We start from the raw sequence: 20,081 nt of genomic DNA, 5'->3' as shown, positions 1-20,081 counted from the left end.
TTTAAACAATTAAAACTAAAGTGAAAGGAGCAGACCCACTGTGGACACTAACTGAGAGTAAACAGATTTAAAATAAGAAAATTAAACAAATCAAAAAAGAAAGAAACTATAATAACTCTGCTGCCGCTTTGATTTTGACCCTTTTTTTTTTTTAACTCTGTCTATCAATTGTATCCCAGCTTCATGAAAGTGCACTACTGAATCATTTGACAACAACAGGGATTACAGACTTATGAGTTAGTTTGCTCATTTTTAATGTCCGACTTCCATATTTCTAGCTATGGATGGATTATTGAGGGCTGCTACCACGTACTGGCTCCACGGCCTAAAGGGTCAGGGCCCCCTCTGACCTTCATCTGCAAAATTGCAAAATATCACTTAAATTAACGCGTACCAACCGGGAAGAGACCGAAATGACAACAAAGAGACAAAAAAAGACCATGAAAAGATGCAAAAGGTCTGCAAAGAGACACAAAATAATGACAAAAAGGGGCAAAACTACCACAAAGAGACACACAACAAGAAAACAAACATAAAGTGACACCAAACAACTAAGTAGAGACACAAAACCCCAAAAAGATGCACAATGACTACAAAGACATGCATAACAACAGAGAAAAAAAGAGGCAAAACCAAAAAGTTTTGAGCCCCTTCCCCACTGCACAAAACCCCCACTAACACCTGCTTACATCTGACTTTTTAATGTAATGGGAAACTTAACAATCATCATCCACTCCCACGTCAGATGACTCTGCAGTAGTCATGGGTATTTATCTGCTCCGGCTCTGATGGGCATCGATGGCAAATACAACACCTGGGTGAATGCACTAATTTTAGCCCCTTTACCAGGGAGATGATATCATCGTCTGCACACCAGCAGTGCTTACACATCGATCCAAATGAGTCAGCACTGAGCTCAAAAGAGAGACTGAATAAGTAAAGCTCTCACAGCGCTCCATGCTGCTTTCTACTAACCTGTCCGGTCTGTTCATGACACACAGGAAAAAAAAACCACACACACGGAAAGGCATACTCGTCTGCTGCAGAGCCGTGTGCACAGCTCTGGTCTACTGGCAGTGGGAAAGAAGTCTGTTGCCTATTTCAGCGGGTTAACCCTGTTTTAAAAACACATGTTCACGCACTAATGTGCTCCTGTGCAATAAGGGGAGGGGGGGCTTTTGCATGTCTGCGCCCAGGAGCCTTTTGTCTCATACTCCGCCCATGTTCCTAAGAATGAAAAGTGAATTTAAACTCATTTAAAGCTGCCATATTTTACTATGTAATCACGAGCTGTCACAAGTCATCTCCTGAGTCACGTGGGCGCACAGATCCAAAAATAATTTGATTGGTGACAGATGCTTGGTAACTTTAGTTCCTTCTTTCCCATCTCTGTGTGCTGACTGTTGTTCTGTGTGACTCAGGGGCCACCCTGCACTGAGTCACTGAGGCAGCCCAGCAGGTGTCTCATAGGTCGACCCCAGCTGCCTCCGCCCTCCTCATCCTCCTCCTCCTCCTCCCCGCGCGCTTTACCTGCTGCTGTGTAGCTCAGCTGTCGAGCGTGCGCACTCACTGCGCAATGGCCCCAGACTCGTGCACTCCAACAAACACTCGTCTTCAAATGGATTACGAGACCACGATTTTCCCTCACATCGGCGGCTATGGACGCTACAACCGACTCGTGGTTCTTTTCAGCTGGTTCCCAAACTTTGCGGTCATGCTGAATCTATTCAGCGACGTCTTCTACACCCTGATCCCGGAGTCGTATCACTGCAGGACGGACCCGCGGCTGCTGCCGTCCGCTTTCCTCCCCAGCAACTTCTCCAGACAGGGGTACCTGAACCTCACCATTCCCTGGGTGAACGGCTCCGGGCTCAGCCACTGCGAGTTGTTCAAGTATCCAGCGAACAGCACGGAGTTTTCCGAGAAGGTGCCCAGAGAGAGGGTGTCCTGCACCGTGGGGTGGGAGTACTCCCATGTTGCGGGGCTGCACAGCAACTTTGTCACGGAGGTAAGGGACTGTTGAGCCTGCTGGTCGTCTCTCAGGGCTTTGTGGGTGTTTGGCTTCAATTTGGAGATGCAGGGGTGAAGATGAGAAACAAAAGATCCACATTTTTAGGCTGATATAAGAGTCACAGCCACAGCAGTGCATCAAAAACATCTTTTTTGGATCTAATTTGACTACAAGTTGTTGATTTTATCCATGTTTTTATTTATCCCATTTTACAACTAACTGTCAAAATATTTATACAAAGAAACAACATCCTCCCATTTACATTTATATCATTGGCTTTGCTCCAAGATGGTGGTGCTGAACTGGATTTGCTCCAGTTTCTGCTCACTAGCAGGAGTTTATCTCAGCTGGAAGCATGTGTGGTTATGAAGACGGCTGTTGGCAGCAGTCAGTCAATATTTGCTCAGGCTGAACAGTTAAAACTGTGTTTCACTCTCACCTTTCAGCCGTCTGACACTGCAGGGTCACAGGTAGCAGCTCACACAGGCAGTGGAGACATTACTGCTCCTTAGACCATAGAAATACAGTGTAGGATTGTAAACTCAAGTGTTGACTGTGAGGTAGGGTGTGCGAGGCTGACTATGGATCCTCTGTGTGTCTCACATTCTTCATGGCGATGGGTTTTGACATGATCTTGTGCAACCACATGTGTACTCAGGCAGCAGAAAGATGTTTATCTTCTCCTCCGTGTGCTTCCTTGGACCTCAGCTGCTCAAGGATCCATCCCAGTCTGCAAACACTGATAACGGGTTCTAACTAAAATATTTCTCAATGTGACCACGTGCAAACACCTCCCACGAGCACACTACATCTGTTCCTGTGTCGCACACTAAAACAACATCAGAGGAGTTGGTGTAGTATCCAAACCACGGCGGAAGACAGAGTCATTATGGGTAACTGTCCCTCAAGGTCTTGTGTGTGTATCACGGCATCAAGGAAGTAGATCCTGGCAGTAAGGAGACTTTTCCTTGTTGTTCCCTCGTGACGCTGCAGGGAAGTAAGGCCTCCATGTTCCTTCCTGCGACCCTGACCGCCTCCTTCGCCAACAGTAGCTTCCTGTGGACATGACGTCATTTGTTGCAGCAAGGGAAGACTTTAATGGAGGAAAAATTGAGCACAACGCAATAGTGCTCATCACCTTCAAACACGAACAGAGCACAGTAGTCTTTTACTATCAGCTGGGAAAAGCTCAGAATGTCTTTTTGTGAGACAGAGGTGTCGATTAACTGAATCGCTGAGGTGATTGTTAATGAGCGAGCAGCAGCTTGTGGATGTTCGTTCTCTCTGCGAAAGCCATTTTCATTGATTTGACTTGATACATTACAAAATTGTTGCAGTGTTTGAACCTAGTGCACCAGCAGGTCAGACTGTTTGACCTCCTTGTACGCCTGCACTCAGGGCTCGATCACCAATTGTGAAAAACCTGTGTTGATGAGGGACACTATCAAAATCTAGTTCTAAGACCTTCATATTGTGCTTTTATTGAACATATCCCAAAATGAACTAGTGTTTATTCAGATAGCCACACAGCAAACACAGCAGCAGGTAACATTCTAGCATGGAGACACTGCGCACAATACACACATGAAAAATAGGCAATGCGGTTACACAATCTTGACATGTATTCGATCAGCACTGCCTGGTTTTACTGCTTGATCGGGGTTTGGTCTGAGTTTCAGAGAAAGAAAGAAAGAGAGGCGAGTCTGTCTCTTGAGCTGCTTCTATACTATCTTCTTCTATATTCAGTCCATGGTGGCAGCATGGGTCATCCGGCGGAGTCTTGCTGGGGGAGAGGAGGGATATCTAGATACTGGTTAGATGGAGGGAGGTTTACCACAGTTCATTTATATTCCTTTAAATACTTTACGAAGAAGCAGCTGTTTAGTCATTCATTCATTCTGTAGGAGCCAAAATGTGCATTTAACCTCCGCTGTTTATTATTTGTTAGGCTGCACATTCTTTTGGTCACTTTCACTTCCGGTTGTAATTGGCACAGGTGTGGGTTTCACATTATTTTCACATTGCTCAGTTGTTTGTTTCATAAATAATCATAAAAACGCAACACTGGACTTTGGCATGGATTCTTTGAACAAGTCACAGTTAAGAGCCGGACTCAGCCTCATTCATTTTCTGTAACTGCTTATTCTGTTGAGGGTCGCGGGGGGGCTGGAGCCTATCCCAGCTGACATTGGGGGAGAGGCAGGGTACACCCTGGACAGGTCGCCGGACTGTTGCAGGGCTGACGCATAGAGACAGACAACCATTCACGCTCACATTCACACCTGCGGCCAATTTAGAGTCACCACTTAGCCTAACCTGCATGTCTTTGGACTGTGGGAGGAAGCCGGAGTACCTGGAGAAAACCCACGCTGACACAGGGAGAACATGCCAGCAACAAGCTTGTTCAGTTATACAAGTATAATCTTAAATTGGTAAGGTTTAAATCACAAACCATCTGTTCAAAGAATAAGTAAAAAACAAAAAGGTATGAACCTGTGTGAGTATTTAATACCGGCTTTTGGTACTTGGCAGTTTTTGGCGTTCTGAGGTTTAAGACTGAGGGGTCTGTGTCATTGGTCCGACATCCCATTAGTCCGACGGTCCGTGGTGCTGAACGGCTCCCGGCGGGCGTATTTCTACCTTGATGGTGCGCCGCGACCGGCTCTGGGTCAGCTGGGAAAGGCTTGAGGCGAAGCAGGCTCACAGCTTATGTGTTTGACAACTTTCTTTTTCATTTTAACCCACACCATGATCTTTTCCTGACCCTAACCAAGTGGTTTTTGTGCCTAAACCTAACCAGACCTTAACCACAGGGCATCATGATGATTTAGGAACAACAGGACTTCGGAACAATGGGTTTAATATGGTTGGAACAATGGGATGTCGGACCAATGGGCAGTTCCCGAGACTGAGCACTAATCCCACTGAAGTTTTGTGGATGTGCAGAGATGTAGCATTGTTGGGGGTTTGTTTTTAGTCCTTTTAATGTTTCGATCCCAAACTTTGAATCTATAATGTCTGTAAAATGCTTTCTACTGTCATGAAATGTCCCAGCTGCACACAGAGCACATGGTGGAGCAGACAGAGGAAAAGGAGAAGAATTCTCTCACAGGCAGCGACTGGTTACTAACCAGGCGTGGAGCCGCTGGCAGCCTCTACTTTGTGCACTACTTTGTTCTAATGTAATAACACTGTCAGCAGACGTCTTAACTCAATTGGGAACGACAGGATCTACATTCCTGCTTCCTCACTGAAATCTCTCCGTGTTTGTGTCAGATTATGATGAATGCAGCTTGTTGGCGACAATTTGTTCGTGTACCTTTTTAAGTCTTTGAATGTTCCAATCATATTTCAAGAATAAATTGAGTTAACCACATATTTATGATGTATACAGATAACCCCTAAGTTATTTGGGGAGAGCTTTAAATATACTGCTGCTTATCAGATGTACCCTGCTGTTGTCTGTTTTCTGAAGCATGCTGCAAGTTTCTAGTCTGATTCCCTTCACTCCAGGTAGCCACTGTTTGAAGTCTGAAATGTTACTGTATTGTGTGAAGCATGCGTCAATCACAGCCATTAATTGATCTCACTAGCAAGGTTATTCTTGATCTAGCTCATCCCTCTGTGCATCAGACCTCCATTGTTGCTCACAAACAATTATAAACTCATTAACGAGTCACACAAGGTGACACATCCCTTCGCAACGATGAACCTGGGCATTGTAGTTTATTTTTAACCAACCTCATGTGAACCGTCCTGCTGCCGCAAACACTCACTATAGCACCTAATGTGTATTAATCCACAGCTGAAAATAGTCCCCAATGAATGCAGGAATAGGAGCAGTCAGTCTCTTTTAAAACCTAATTGAATGGCAACGGTGAGTTTTGGTTTGGCCTGACAGTGTTGACGTACTTCTTTGTCTTCCTCTGCAGTGGAACCTGGTTTGCAGCGACTACTGGAAAATCCCTTTGCAGCATATCTGCTTCATGACAGGATGGATTCTGGGATACATCCTCCTTGGTACATTGTGTGACTGGTAAGTGATAATTATATTTAACCTGGAGCCCCGGGTGTTCCATTTTAAATACATAATAAAGACACTGACAAAGATAAACATGAATAAATTGTATAATGTATAACTGAACCAACAATTTGTGAGAGATTTAAGAAATGATTAAACCTCAGCTCATTATTAAGTGTTATTTTATTTTCATTATTACAGAGTTTTAATGGATCTCAATTCTGTATGTCAAAAGTCTGTTTATTTGTTTTTGCGATGACATTTTTCCATTTTTTGTTTTTTAAATGAGTGATAGTGTCAGCGCCCCTTCAACTTTCACCCAATCAGCCTCTAGATCAACAACAATATTGAAGTTATTCTGTACTTTTAATAAACAGTAACTCAATCTATTTACCTCTTAACCAGACGGCAGAATGTGCACTGGGCTTTGAGGCCAATTTTTGAAGTGGCCAAACAGCAGAAATACATCAGTCACGTCACGTGTTACCATGTGACCTCAAAAGATTTTTCCCAAAAACTCCCAGAGAACATATTTTTGAGCATCACAACCTCCATGAAATGTTTCTCCACCATAATTTTAATCCATTTGGTCCGTTACCATTTGGAAAGTCTAGAAGAACCGCGAGATTGAACATTTTATCTTTGTTCAAGATAGCAGAGTGCTAAACCGGAAGTTGCCAGCGCGGCTGTCTGAAGTCTCTAATATGCCTGCTCTATCGACCACACATGAGGTTGCGATTCCTAGGATAGCGAAGGCATGGCCTGCCGTACTTGGCCTTACTCTGATTGGCTTACTCTGACATTCTTAATCTAACCCTAACCTGTCTCAATCGCCATGCCTTAAACTAACCAATCCAACCAAGGAAAGTAATGAGTTCTAGCAAATCAGAGGGAGAGTAGGGCGGCTCTTGCCTTCAAATATCCAAGGAAATTTAAATTGAAGGCCACACAGTCAAGATGACTATAAATATAGCTAATTGTGGACAGTGGAAGCAATTCTGATCATCTGAAAAGAGGAGATTTTATTTTTTTGTCTGTATATTGTGTTTATTTACAGCAGCCACAAGATATTTGATTCAGATTCACAAACCAATGGGTGATGTCACTGTGGCTACGTCCATTATTTCTTTACAGTCTATGATTATGAAGTGAAAAGTTCTATAAACTAAAACTGTAATTGGGAAAAGCCATTACAAAATAAAAGCAGACTTTTGACACGTCATTTTGAAATAAAATTGACTATTGACTATTGTCTGTTAGTTCATTTATATATTAATCACTTTATTCATATGCTTTTTTTTTTGTTTACCACTTGTTTAGCTCCCTTACTTCACTTGTGTATGTTTTGTCACTGACAGATAATAGAAACATGACTGCATTTGTGTTTCCAGGTTTGGTCGTCGGCTATGCTTCCTCCTCTCCATCAGTCTGTCCAGTCTGTTAGGGGTGGCCGTGTGTTTGTCCAACAGCGCCGTGGTGTTTCTGCTGCTGCGTCTCTCTCAGGGCGCCATGCTCGCCGGTGTGTTCGTATCCTCGTACATTGCCAGTGAGTATCCTGCACACACATCTATCTCTTCTTCCACTTATCCTGCGGTTAAGCTTCCTGCAGCCTTATTCAGTAATCGACTTCTCCAGGGGACTGGGAAAAAAAACAACCTCAGCTGCCTCGCTCGCAGCTACTCTCATCTTTGTTTATTTTAGAGAGCACTTAGGGATTCCTGGGCTTCGCTCTGAGTCTCTCACTGGTGCACAAAATGTCATTTTGTGTAATCACATTTCTCTGATTTCATGTGTTGCTGGATTTGAATGTACAGAACAAAATGAAAATAGGTAAAGTAGCAAAGCAGACACAAGAAATAAGCAAAATTAGAAGCCAATGGATAACGAACAGGAGAACAGTGGCACATGAGCATTACTGTATATCCAATTATTCACAACTATTCAACTCCATATGTTTTTAAAGTCTTTGTCTCAATATTAAGTACTTATTTAATTTAAGTTTCTTTAGATTGACGTCATATTTAAGGTTTTTAATCAGTCATTATATTTCAGACAGAGTTTGCAGTTAAACATATATATAGCCTATAATTTGCAGAAAATCTAATGTTATGTAAACGTTACATAATGTTAATGTAATTTAACGTGGCCTTGTGTCTCCCAGTGTAGAGTAAAGTGCTGTCACGCTAGTTGCATATATGTTGTGTTCAAGGAGCAGCTACACAGTCCGTTTCTTTTAGAGCTTTGCCCAGTCAAAACAAACATTTAGATTATCATATGAGAAATACTGTATAAAGATGCCTGACATAAGCCTCTCTACGTGGCAAACAGGTGAAATATCTTATCGGTCAAAGATAAGAAAAATTCCTTTGTGCTCTTAACAGAAGCAAACTAGAAATCCTACTTATCTTTATTGCCATCTTATCTTTATTTAAAGAAGCACAAACAGTTAGACTTTTAGTTCTGACTTCTGAAAGTGAGTAACAAGAACTAAAACACAATATAATGACAGTTTAAAGTCAGTTTAATACATATGACACAATCATTTACTGCTGACAGATAAACAGTTTTACTGTCATGGTTTTTTTTTTTTGCCAGGAGATTGCAAGAGTGTAACAGTATCTCTCTGTTATCATCAATCACATAAATATTTACGTCTTGCTTTCTGTATTACTTCCTGTTTGTTTGTCCGAGCAGGATTTATGTACAAGATAATGGCTTAATATGAATTTTTTCTTCGGTGGCTGGCCTCAGCATCAAAACCTGATCTTTAATCGTGGCTTCATAGATAAATAGATGCAGTTATGGAAAAATCTTGCAGCCACTCCTTATGTAGAATAATCAGCACATTTGTATACGTATCAGTATGAATTTAACAGTGAATTAAGTAAAGATATGATGTAGATAAATGTAACCTTATAATGCAGATTATCTGTAATCACTTTCCATCCCCTCCTCATTTGATGTCTCTTTACTACGATCTTGTATCAAATACATGTATGTTTTAGCTTTCATCATTCAGTCTCTGATAATTTAATTACCTTCACCAGATCATGTCTATTAGTCAAACAAAAAAACACAGTGGGTGCAGAATATGCATTTTGTTATTGTGTGAAAACTTCGAGCTAAAAACTGAACTGAGAAGTAGAGATTTTAGTGATTCACCTTTGGATGGTATCTAGTAATGGACAACCCAACTCAATTTAAAAAGGGTACAGCAGCGACTGCTACTACTGCTGCTGCTGCTGCTTCACCTCATTCTCTCCTCTGCTTAAGTGTTCCTGACTGCATGAAGCCTGTGAGTCTGCAGTTAAAATCAAAGTACGTGTCACCTCCACACTGGCTCTCGAACTTTGACCCACTCTGATTATCAGACTGAGAAATATTTTGAATTGTATTGATAGTTTAGCTGTTGTTAAACACGGCCCTCCCCTAGTTCAATTCACGAGGAATGTTTGTCTTTTTTGGATTCTCCGTTCACTGAGTGATTGACAACAAATGATCATTTTACTGTTGAAGTAGGCATTACTGTTAAGATCAATTAATACACAGTCAACAGTTTTGATCCCTGGTCACATTGCAGCATAGTTAGGTATGTTTCAGATATTGTTGAACTACTTTCCCATGATGCAATGCACAAAGGAAATAAAGGAGCTACTTTCAGCTGAAAAAAACAAACAGTAAGCATTAACAAATCATAGCAATTTTCGTAAATGGTGGTAGACAGCTTTGTGAACTAAATTAACTATAAAATCATTTTGATGTCTGTTTGTGAAGTTAAAGTTGTTATCCTTAAGATTTCCATTCTGGTTGATTTGGTGGCACTCATGGTTACTGTTGGTAACAATCAATGTAATTTAAAACAACAGCAAATTCTCCTTGAGCAGCTACTTTATTAGAAATATAACAGTGCAGCCAACCAAACTCACATTGTTTTAATTAAAGGTTAAATTACAGTAATGTCGTAAACACGATCCGATTCCATTGTTAACATGGTGTAGTGAGTAGTTTTCCAAAATGAAACATCCTGCAGTGTTTCCTGAGAACCTGAAGGTGATTAAAATCCATTGTGGAAATGGCGGACCCTGCCACCAATAACTCAAACTACTATGTAGTTTGTACAGTAGCTGTGGCTCAGGAAGTCCAGTGTGTCGTCCAATAATTGGAAGATAGGCGGCTCAATCCCCTGCTCTTTGTGTGTCTGGATAGGATTAACTGAATAGCAGATAACACCTTGAATGTTACCTCGACCACCAGTGTGTAACTGGGTGAATTTGATTTGACATGCATCGCTGCACATATGGTATCATTTCCTGTAAGTAGAAAACAGTTGAGTGTGATGGTTAATATATTTACTGTATGGAAATATTATATTTTATGGAATTGAGACTCTGTGGTTCTCTAGTTTTTTGGAAATGAGTCATGACCTGTAGGCTACATGTTTAGACTGCTCTCCTAAAATCAAAGATATGATCTTACGTTATTGCTTTAGCGTGGGCATGTTTGTGACAGCGTAGAGGAGTTGAAGGGGAATCTCAGCTGATGACAAACTGAAGTGTGTTGTGCTGAGCTGAGTGACAGCAGGCAGCTGGTTGGTTTTTCTTTACTTCTACCTCACAGCTGTCCTCATTCAGGGGGTGTAACCCCTCTGTGGTGAAACTTTGGCTTCCCTCTTTCACAAGATGACTTTGTGAGACGTCTCTGGCTGGTAGGGGAACAGAGTGTATAAAATACTATGTGTTTTCTTTCTGGAACTGTCTAAAGCGGCATAAGAAATTATTTACGTTAGCAATTGACACTGTACACATTCCTGTGTGGGAGGTGGTGGTACTGGGTGGTGGTCTCATCTGAAAGACACACACACACATTTTTCTGTTTTTGATACACACACACATACTCCCACATTCCTGTGAGGTCAGAGCTCGATTGAGTCCAGATTTTGTTTTTATAGGTTAGGCTGACATTGGGCTGGGCTGGGTGGGATGAGGGCCTGAGAGAAATGTTTCTGAGCGATGTCCTGCCAGTGCTACTCCTCCACAGAGACGAAGAACAGAAAAACAATAGAACTGAACCAAAGGCAAGGAAGTGAACAGGAAGTGAACTCCTCATTTTGCTCCTCTACCCCCCAGACAGGGAGGAGGTGGAAAGAATCAGAGGTCTGGGGGCAGGGAGAGGTTAAAGTTCAGGAAACACTTACACGACTTGACACACTTCCAAATGAGTTTACATCATTATGTGAGGCTAAGAACACTTTATCTCTTAGCTTCTAGTGTGTTGTTCTGGCTTAATTTGTTAATGTGTGAGAAAAATCTCGGATATTATTTGAGATTAAGGTCACAAATTTATGAGAATCTTAGAAAAATAGTTTATTGTCAAGGAACCACATTGCTTCATTTTGTAAGGTTGGATCGACCTCATCACATCAAAGACGCTGCAGTGGGCCCATTTTATTTTATGGTTCACTAATAACATGTAACAAGCTGCACTTTGTATCAAATTATACCAAGACTTTATTTAATTATAGAATATATTTTTGGTATATAAGTACAGAGGATGAGACGTCAATATGTCACAAGAGTCACAGGACTCAGTATTCTGTGGTTGCAATTTACCACTAAAAGTTACTAAAACCATCCCTACCTTTACTTTGGTCGCACTTAGCTGCGTAATCTAATGTCTGCAGTTCAGAGTGGCTACAACAGCTCTCCATAGCCATTGCATGGCAGCTCGCCGCAGGCCGCACTTCGCCACTGCTTGATGTGTTTTTGGCATTAGTTTTATATTTGGAAACCTCTCTTTTCATTATCTTATCACCTCTTGGAGATCTAAAGTAATCATTAAGCAACACTCCTCCTAATTTAAGTAAAGTTAGATAGCTCTATGAATCAGTATGACACCTTTAGGAGACAGGAACACGTTTGGCTCTTTTAATTCTTGTGTGAATAAGTACAACTGTAAAAATTTTATTAAAACGTGTTGTACTACTTTCCCATGGTCAGATATCCTGGTAACGAATCCCATGCCACCATTGCTCGATAAGTTACTGCTCTCTGTGCTGAGCCAGTTCTACATGAGGGCAACAAAATAATTCAGTATAAACACATTACAACATTCTGAGCTGTATGTGTGAGGGGGTTCGTGTCCTGACAGGAAGTGAATTGGGTTTGGACAGATGTATTAGTTTTGTTCAGCTGTGTTTTGATGTTATCTGTCCCCTCACTCTCTCTCAGGGTTGGAGCTGTGTGACCCTCCTCATCGTCTCATGGTTGCCATGGTCAGCGGCTTCTTCGGCGTGTTCGCGGAGCTGCTGTTGCCGGGCATCGCTGTCCTGTGCCGCGATTGGCCCGTTCTCCAGGCTGTGGCCACTTTGCCTCTGCTCCTGCTGCTTTCCTATTGGTGGTGAGTAAGGTGGAGATATCGTAGCATGTAGAGGTGGACACATCATGTGTGTGTCTGGTGAAGCATTAAGTGCAGTTGATGACTCTACAGTAATAAACATTGATGTGTTTGATCTACAAATATCTGATATGTTTGTAGTTGCTCCTGTTTCATGCCCGCACCTTTTAACAGCCACACCTGAATTCAGTCATTTAACCACATGTTTAAATACATAAACCTACTTGGAAAGTTCTTGTGACACATTTGTTTAGGAAGTCTCATTGAAACCAGGACTGCTTTAACAAGAGAGAGTTATATTGGCAGAAGTAAAATATAATATGATTAGTATGTTTTCATTAGTGTATAATCACCTGAAAATAAGAATCGGTGTGTTTTCGTTACCTTTGAATGAGCTGTTTATATCTACATAGGAAGCCAGTCCTTGTCTACGGAGTCCACCATGTGTCTACAGTAGCCCAGAACGGACAAACCAAAAACTGCCTCTAGATAGGGCCATTTGTGTTTTCGCATCAACCATCATAGGTAGCAGCCCATCTGCTACAAACTGAACAGGTTTCGTAACATGAAACCTGTTTATTCTGTGTTTTTATTGGTTTAAATCACCCGGTCTGTTTGTTTTGGAGAGGAGGAGACCTCTGTGGGTAATTTGGCTCCTGCTAAAAACTTCCTGAACAATGAACACTGAAGGAATCCCAACTGGGAGTTCACACTTGGCACACAGGAGAAGTTTCAGCTGCAGTCGTCACTGTTAGATGCCACTAAATCCTACACGCTGTTCCTTTAAGTCCTCAGGAGAATGAGTGTCTTTATCTTCGGTTAGTTTCACAGTTTATTGTGACATCATATCCTGCGCTCTGGTGTCTAAACTAAACTATGGAGGGTAAAAACATCAGAGCAACTTAGATAGCAAAACTTTATAAATGAAAACACAGGTATCCAGATGCCTTTTCGATGTCAGTAATAAAGTGACTGCAGTTACAACTTCTTCTTTTTCCTATACTCTTGCCAAGATGTGGTACCAGGGGAAAAACACAATTAGTGCATGTGTACATCTCTTTACCCATCTGTGTTTATGTTTGAATGTTTGGGTTCTGTATCTCTCTGAGATGTGATAACAGAGTTGTTTCCCTCAGCTGTACGTCAGTGTTTCCTGAGTCTCCTCGCTGGCTGCTGGCCACAGTTCAGATCCCCCAGGTGAAGAGGAGCCTCCAGGAATTCTCCACCAGGAACGGGGTTTGTCTGCGAGATGAAATCTACCCTGGTGAAAACATGCTGTCAGGTATGAACAAACAAAACGCCTGTGTACACACACATACTGGTATCAGAGTATTTCTTTCACAAGAAAAGTTTAAAACAATTATTGTAGTGATCATTGAAGTATTGGGGAAACAGGCAACATAACAAGCCTTATTTTGATATATCATTACTTAGAGCAAGAACAAGTGGTTTGCCCCTGCAAACCACTGCACAGGGTTGCAGCTGGAATAACCTCCAAACTTGGCCGATATAGTGATGTACCACATGTCATGTTTGATCATTTATCAAATCCATCTGTTGTGGAGATCATAAAGTTTCTGCTCGTCCGTTTGATCTAAGTGCAGAAGTATTACACCAAGCCTTAAAACCGTTGGCTCGTCAGGGATACATTGAATTCCTTCAGGTGTTTTTCATCCTTTTTTCTTTCTGTTTATAGAAATAGACTCAGCGTACGGAGAAGACTGTCAGTCGAGATACTTTACAGTTTTGGAGCTGCGTCGGACTCGTGTTATCTGGAAGAACTGCCTCATCCTCAGCTTCACGCTGTGAGTTTTCTCTTCTCAGTATGGAAAAATTCACCTGACTTATAACTTATAAAACAAATATATAGACCCTATAATGAAACCTCAGAAAGGAGCTCTTGTTATCGTGAATGTACAAATTAACTGTTCACAGCATCCTACATCTTTAAACTTCTAGACAATGTGTATTTAAAAACATTTGAAATACTTTTTCGAGTTGTGAACAAAAGCCTTCCCGTTTTTTTTTTTTTTAAATCAATCAAAAGAAGAAAATTATAATTGAAGAGGACTGTTTCTTTATGAAACATGTAAAGTGAGAACAATGTAAAATACAGTTGTGTTTCAGTTTCAGGAGTCAAATTATGGGATGGACTCAGTGCTGAGTTGAAGTTCTGTTGCTCTCCGTTGAGTTTCATAAAAGTCTTAAAATGTAAAATGATTCAATTTAAAATAAATGAGAATTATAATTCAGAGTATAATGTATTTAATTATTTATTTATTTCCTGTCTTTAGTGCTGTTGATGCAGAGTGTTGGGTTGATGTTGTAACTCTCTCGTCCCCTCTCCAGCTTCATCGGGACAGGCATCCAGTACTGTTTCACCAGAAACCTGCACAGTTACTCCTCCAACTTCTACTTCAGCTACTTCCTCCGAGTGATAACCGGAGCTCTGGCCTGCATCTTCATCTGTTTGTCGGTCAATCACTTTGGTCGGCGTGGTATGCTCCTGCTGTCTGCCATCATCACCGGACTGTCATCGCTGCTGCTGCTGGCGCTCACTCAGTGTATGTTACATCCACATTATTTTACTGTTAGTAATATTAGTACCTGGGCGGCACGGTGGTGTGGTGGTTAGCACTGTCGCCTCACAGCAAGAGGGTTCCCAGTTCGATCCCTGGTGTGGGAGCCCTTCTGTGTGGAGTTTGCATGTTCTCCCCGTGTCAGCCCGTGTCTCCGGGCACTCCGGCTTCCTCCCACAGTCCAAAGACATGCAGATTAATTGATAACTCTAAATTGTCCGTAGGTGTGAATGTGAGTGTGAATGGTTGTCTGTCTCTATGTGTCAGCCCTGTGATAGTCTGGCGAACTGTCCAGGGTGTACCCTGCCTCTCGCCCGATGTCAGCTGGGATAGGCTCCAGCCCCCCCGCGACCCTCAAGAGGATGAAGCGGTTAGAAGATGGATTATTAGTCTAACCATGTTCTGTGGTGGCTGTTGGTGATGACAAGACACTGATACTTAAAACTTCTTTAAATGGTTGTCTAACATTTTGACAGTTTAACTTAATTGATTCATGCATTTCATGCTAAAGAGCTGATTAAAGATTTAAAGTCAATGAGGCATCACAGGGACCACTGACATTATTTTGCTCCTTGAACTGGAACCAGTTTCACAGTTGACTCAACACATTTCTCTACATATTTTATTTGACAGAATTATATATATTTTTTTAAATTTATAGGTCTCATAGAAGAGTGTGATCTGTCATTTGTTTATGACAGATTGTTTTTTGCCAGCTTAGATGTGGAGGAAACACTGTAGATAATTGTCTCATCCTTGAGCTCAGGAAACAACACGGGACTTTAATGCGTATAATCCATTTCCAGCCTCACATCATGCTCTGAAAAATAAAATGATGCCATACTTACATTCACGTGATAAGTCTTAAGGTTGTGATTGTGCCAGTTTTGGGTCCCGGGCCAGAAAATGTCTGGTGGCCGCTGTAAATTTTGCTGCAGCTGTAATTTTTAAGCAGTAAATTTAAATGGCTGCAACTAACAATTATTTTCACTGTTGATTATCTTCTCAATTAATCGATTAGTTTGTTGGTCTGTCAGAAAATGGTGAAAAATATTTAGTTTACCGTTGTAGAGGAGTGAAAAAATAGAAAATATCGACATTTAAGAAGCTGGAATCAATAAAATTTTTGCTTTTTTTCTAACAAATTACTCAAACCTATTAGTTGGTATCAATTTAGCTGATGATTAATTTAATAGTTGACAACTAACTGATTATTGATTATGGTTGCAGCTGTAAAAATGAATAAGTTGTCCTTTTTTATGTGTTAGATCTGCGTGGAGGTCTGGTGTTGGTGCTCTCGGTTGTGGGTCTGTTGTTCTCTCAGGCTCTCGCCATGCTCAGTGTGCTGTTTGCCTGTGAGGTGATGCCGACTGTGGTTCGGTAAGTGTCTGTCTTCTTAGCCAGAGTGTCTGTAATTTTTTTATTGCCCACAAATCCCATTAAAAGGACCAGAACAGACAATAAATTAATCCCATTAAGTATTGCCTGTGCAGCTTCAGCTATTGTGAATGTGTATTAGGCTGCTGCTAAGAATAGTCCCCTACAAACGCACAGTTTACTTTTGTCTGAGTAATGTTTGCTAGGAACAACAGTGCCCAGCTGTTTTAGGAAGTTGTTTAGAGGACTTGGGTCTCTGTAGGAACAAATAGGCTCGGGGGTTTGAGTGCTACAAAGAATATCCAAAGTATTGTCGGATATTCTTGTTGACTTCTGTTCCTCTCCTCCCTCTCTCTGTCAGAGGTGGTTGCCTTGGCCTGGTGCTGGCAGCAGGTTGTGTTGGCATGGCCGCCTCCTCCCTGATGGAGCTGCAGAACAACGGCGGCTACTTCCTCCACCATGTCATCTTCGCCTCCTTCGCCGTCCTCTCCGTCCTCTGCATAATGCTCCTACCTGAAAGCAAACGCAAGCCGCTCCCAGACTCCCTGAAGGACGGCGAGTGCCAGCGCCGGCCTCCTCTCTTCATGTCCCGGCCGGACAGGGACAACCTGCCGTTACTGTGCACCCGGCAGCCTTTATCGGAGTATAACCCTGATAACTACTCCCGCTTGGTCTCTGCCACCAGGAGGATGTTGAGTAAAGATAACTTGCCTTACAGGATCGCTGTGCCTCTGCTGTCGGACAGTGAAACACAGGAACAAGACAACGAGGCACAGAGAGAGGTTGTATCTTAACTCTGATAGCAGACCCTCCTCATCCTCTTTGTACAGACTTGGATTGCTCCTCCTTTTTCTAGACATACCTCCACAGGCATCGTCCGCCTTTAATTATTGTCTAAGTCACTGGTTGGTCACAACTCAGCTGAAGAACTGACCTCGGCTTGGATGCAGTGCACTTTAGAGCGATGGCTCCAAGTCTCTTCTTGTTACGTTTGTACTCTTGAAGCTGTTGCTGTGCTGTGGCATTTCCTCATGTGGATTCAGGTGATGTACTGACAAACAGTGGCCTTCTTTAACTAGACTTTTTCGTCGTCCAAATATTTGTGAGGGTTAAAATTGTCCTCCTTTTGAGACTGTTACACTGCATGTCATGTCTGCTCTCGTGTGGTAAATCTCCCTGAGAATGTTCACACTTAACATAACTTTGGCCAGTGCAGTTGAGGTCACACTGCCGGTCTGTGTGGAGGTATTCAAACCAAATAGTTAGACACTAGTTTCACCAGAGTGTGCAGCTGCTGCGGATCATGTGAGCAGCAGTTCTTTGTCCGTTTATTAGTAACTCATGCACTTTTCATTAAGTCCGTCCGTCTGAGTCACCGGCAGTGTCTCAGTGCTGAGAGGAGCCCGAGGACACACAGGACTAGTTCACAGTCTTTGTGGAGTCTTGTTATGCTTGTGATGCACACAAGAGGGCGCTGAATGATGCACTGGAGATTGCGTGTGATCAAGGAGTCAAAGAATACTTGTTAATCTACCTTGTTAATCCAAATGCTTCACTGAGAAGTAACTCCAGATACCAACCAGATGATATTGAATTCTGTGGCTGATGAGTTTTTCTGCTCTATAAATCACTTTGTTACAAACTATTATTTAAAGGTGCTACTTTTACATGACTTTTCTTTTCAGACACTGAAAGTAGCTGATGAAGTGTAAATGTACTAAACCACTACAGCTGGCAGATGAAAAGTAAATCCCCTCTCTGTCTTGTGGTAATTATGAAATGTCTTTGAGTTTTCTAAGTAAAAAAAGAGAGCAGTGTGGCTATAATGCTTCAGAATTCAACAGGACCAACCTTAAAGGGACAGTTCACCCTGAATAAAAAATATTCAATTATATTTTTTCTCTTTCTCGTAGTGCTATTTAACAGTCTAGATCAGGGGTGTCAAATATACATCCCGGGGGCCAGAACTGGCCTGCCTATGGGTCCAATCCTGCCTTCTAGATGACTTTGCACACTTAATGTTGATGCACATGTGTAGGCTGAGTGGTTTCAGGAGCAGTTTGAACAATGAGTAGATACTTAATGTAAAATAGCCTCAGAGGCGTTTCCACTCTGACCAGAATGCTGCTCTCTGAAATAACAATGAATGCTTTCTATAGTCAGATTTAAAGATATTGAACATTGTGCAAAATATTGTCAACCAGCAGCTTCGGTACAAAAGAATCTGTCTCAGACTTCTGTCTTAAAACTATATGGGTGGAACCCTGCTGCTGAGGAACTGACAAAAATTCAGATTGTACGTTGTTGGTAAGGCAGTGTGGGAAAACTAAGACATACTGTTGGATTTACACATATTTTTCTCTCTTCTCTGTTTTGTAAATGGATGAGCGTTTTCAGAATGAAAGAAAAATTTGAAGGGGTTGTTATTTATAGACTATTATGCAGTGGTTTCAGTGGCCCGGCCCACTTGAGATCAAATATGGCCGTATGTGGCCACAGAACTAAAATGAGTTTGACGCCTCTGATCTAGATAGTTTTGATGTGACTTGCTGAGTGTTAGAGATATCAGCCGTAGAGGTGTCTGCCTTCTCGACAGAAAGAATATAGTTCCTGCATGACACTTCTCACAAAGTCTGTGGATTATCTTGAGTAACCGAGTCATGATTTCTGGATAGAGACATTGCTGGTGAGTTTTTCTTTCCCTTTTTTGGCACTTTGAGCACCACAAGCTGAGTGCCATCTAGTTCCTGATAAATAGCACCACAGAGAAGAGGAAAATATTTTGGGGTGAACTGTCCCTTTCACCAAAGGGCATTAGTTATTTTCAGTCTTCCTTTTTTGTAAAGTTTTTCTGTGTTTAATGTCAAACAGTGAGGACATTCTGTCTGTTGGTGCCCTCATATCTTGTGAGGTGAATGTAATTCAAAGGGTGTTAAACTCTTCAAGGCTGCAGTGTGTCTGAGTCAAAGGAGAAAAACCTAACACTTGATCACAGCCTTCAGTAGAGTGTCTTTATGTAACAGTGAGCTGTACGTGCATCAGAATTCAATTTATAATTTTACTTTCAGTGAACAAAGAGACTTTTTATTGATTGAAGCTCAGCCAGTCGATCAGAGAAACTAACTACCACTATTTGTGTTGAAACTCTTTTCTGTTAATTTGTCTGTCAGTGTCCTTGCCAAGTGAAAACCTTAGTATTTTTATCTTGTGCCATCATGTCATCAAGTAATTTAATCCAGTCAGATTTTCCTGCCTAGCAAATGTGTAAATTAAATTCAAAACATGCAAATCGCCAACCTTATTTGTTTAGAAGCCACACGTTTTGCATCCCTTTACCCTCTCGGACCACTAGATGGAGCTGTGGACTTGTACTGTACTACCTCTTGTGAATATGTCAGTATAGTGATGTTGAGGAATATTTTGTGTGTGTCTGTGTGTGTCTGTGTGTGTGTGTGTGTGTGTTTATGCATTCAGTTTACACTGGTTTGACTTAACCCATGTATCACTGTCATCACACACTAACATTTGTCCACAGCTGCTTCTATCTGACAGTGTTATGATTGCATAAAAACAACCAGATGAGTTCAATAAACTCAACTTGGTCCGACATGATAATCACTGTGCCGCTCTCTTTGTTATTATGGCAACTGTGATGCTGTTAGTCGCAGTTTTTTGGTTTTTAGTGAAGTTAACCTGTGAA

General features: G+C 41.7%; 1 protein-coding gene across 1 annotated transcript; it reads left to right on the top strand.

Annotated features, from left to right (window-relative positions):
- Positions 1-1,406: 1,406 nt before the first annotated feature.
- On the top strand, positions 1,407-19,606 carry slc22a31 (solute carrier family 22 member 31). Its single transcript, XM_049595684.1, has 9 exons — positions 1,407-2,008; positions 5,944-6,047; positions 7,424-7,578; positions 12,260-12,428; positions 13,562-13,707; positions 14,122-14,230; positions 14,775-14,989; positions 16,273-16,384; positions 16,743-19,606. Exons 1-9 carry the CDS (start codon positions 1,577-1,579, stop codon positions 17,173-17,175), a joined length of 1,875 nt encoding a protein of 624 aa, XP_049451641.1. The 5' UTR covers positions 1,407-1,576; the 3' UTR covers positions 17,176-19,606.
- Positions 19,607-20,081: the final 475 nt, after the last annotated feature.

This window comes from Epinephelus fuscoguttatus, linkage group LG2 (genome assembly GCF_011397635.1).
Source record: "Epinephelus fuscoguttatus linkage group LG2, E.fuscoguttatus.final_Chr_v1".
NCBI classification, from domain to species: Eukaryota; Metazoa; Chordata; class Actinopteri; order Perciformes; family Serranidae; genus Epinephelus; species Epinephelus fuscoguttatus.
Note: the sequence above shows the minus strand (reverse complement) of the source record. Positions and strands in the feature narration are given on the sequence as shown.